The 2,023-nt window shown below is 41.9% G+C and overlaps 1 protein-coding gene across 1 annotated transcript in view; it reads right to left on the reverse strand.

Moving 5' to 3' along the window:
* The window catches only part of LOC106520339 (ribosome-releasing factor 2, mitochondrial), a gene marked incomplete at both ends in the record, with an annotated part of 16,469 nt that overhangs the window by 10,496 nt on the left and 3,950 nt on the right, over positions 1 to 2,023 (reverse strand). Inside the window, 2 exon segments of the mRNA XM_014012365.1 lie at positions 793 to 892; positions 979 to 1,119. Coding sequence (XP_013867819.1) covers positions 793 to 892; positions 979 to 1,119 — 241 coding nt within the window.

Raw genomic sequence — 2,023 nt, forward strand, 5'->3', positions numbered from 1 at the left:
GCATAATCTTTTATGAATCAACTTGAACCAGTCTGAGTTCCCTAATTGTGTCACTTCACTTTGCACAGACAAATATTAAAGTAATGAGGAAACCTTGGTAAAAATTTACTCTCATAACCTAGTTATGGGAAGATGTAAAGGTGAGCTATTTGCATAAATAACTCATCTCTTACACTTCTCGCACCTCCTCTGTGCTTTGCACTGGAGCAGACCTAAGTGGACCTGACACTGTATAAATTGGGTTGCAAACGAACGGCGTAACTGTGCACCGCAGCAGAGCACAAGAAATGAATTTGACTTCAGTTTTAAATATTTATTAATGCATTTATTGAATTTAATCAAACGAAAAAAACGGTGAGATTATTTAAACGTTTTAAAAAGGGGGTGTCCAGTCCTGGTCCTGGAGGACCACCATCCTGCCTGTTTTAGAGGTGAATCTGCTCCAACACACCTGATTTGAAAAGATGGGTGTTCAACAAGCTTCTGCAGAACTTGAAGAGGTATTTCAGTAATGGAATCAGGTGTGTTGGAGCAGAGAAACAATGAAAATATGTAGGGTAGAAGCCCTGCAGGACCAGGATTGAACACCTCTGTTGTTGAGTTGATTTTGCATTTTAGGTTTCACTAATGGAAGATTGTCCAAACAAAAACAGACGAATGAAGGTCCTGCTCCTTTTTTCTACAGTATTTAAATATAATTTGAACTTCTTTAGAGTTTTTTGATTGTAAACAGACTGTTGATACTTAAACATTGAATAAACGAACAAACGAGGGTTATGTTTTATACCCTACCTGCTTCAGTCCTACAGCTAGTGCAATGTTTCCAGCACTTATTGAAGGGATTTCTACGTGCTGATCTGCGAATGGTACCAGCAGTCGACTCATCCTCTCACTGGAAACAAAACGTCTGTCAGCCTGCAGTGAATTAACAGTGATGTGAAGATAACCAGGCCTGCAGCTGGAACTGAAACAACTCACGTGTTGCTCCTGTTCAGATTGTGGACGGCGGTCTGGGCTTTCAGAGTACCCGAGTATATCCTGAGGAAAACCAGAGGGCCGCGGTGTTTGTCATGGAGAACCTTGAAGGCCAGCGCACACAAGTCATCTTTGTACCACCTCCTGTCAGGTTAGGAACAAGAAACAAGATTTATGCTGGACCAAAAATGATCACACATATTTTTGCAGCCCCCCCCCCCCCCCTCTTTTTTTTTCAAAAAAGGGTGTTGAGTAAAAGCTCTCGACACCAAACTGCAACCTGCGGACCAAATTTAGCCCAAAGGAGACCTCCTTTATCCCTGGTGAATGTGGGATATTTAGTTAACTTTGGTTTCAATTTAAACTTTACACAAAAGAAATGGGTTTTTTTTCTTGTAACCTTTTTCTATTGCATTACTATATAAAGTAAGGGAGTTGTTTAATGATAAAGCTTTGTATAGGTTGTACAATGTAATGATTTTTCCACATTTGGTTTACTGTGTTGAAGTCTGTGGGGAAGCGTGTGAAACAATTACAAATCCTATTTTTATTTTACAGAAAAGAGCTATAAGAATTATCACAAAAACATTATGATTTTTCTGAAATCCCAACCCCAGTAATTCAATTTTTATTCCTCCCACAGTGATTACTAACCCCAAAACATAGTTATCACACAAAAGTCTTTGGATCATCTACAACACAAACAGGTTTGTCTGTTTTGATGTTCTGCGAATCTTTTTATAGAGGCTGATGCGAGGAGGGTGTGCTCCAATTAAAAGGGGGACCGGAGGGTGTACTCCAATTACAGGGGGGTCACACTCTTAAGCCTCCCTGGTAAGGTCTATTCAGGGGTGCTGGAGAGGAGGGTCCGTCGGATAGTCGAACCTCGGATTCAGGAGGAGCAGTGTGGTTTTCGTCCTGGTCGTGGAACACTGGAACAGCTCCACACCCTCAGCAGGGTCCTGGAGGGTGCATGGGAGTTCGCCCAACCTGTCTACATGTGTTTTGTGGACTTGGAGAAGGCGTTCGACCGTGTCCCAAAGGGGGC

The sequence above is a fragment of the Austrofundulus limnaeus genome, unplaced genomic scaffold, assembly GCF_001266775.1.
Source record: "Austrofundulus limnaeus strain Quisiro unplaced genomic scaffold, Austrofundulus_limnaeus-1.0 Scaffold90, whole genome shotgun sequence".
NCBI lineage: Eukaryota > Metazoa > Chordata > Actinopteri > Cyprinodontiformes > Rivulidae > Austrofundulus > Austrofundulus limnaeus.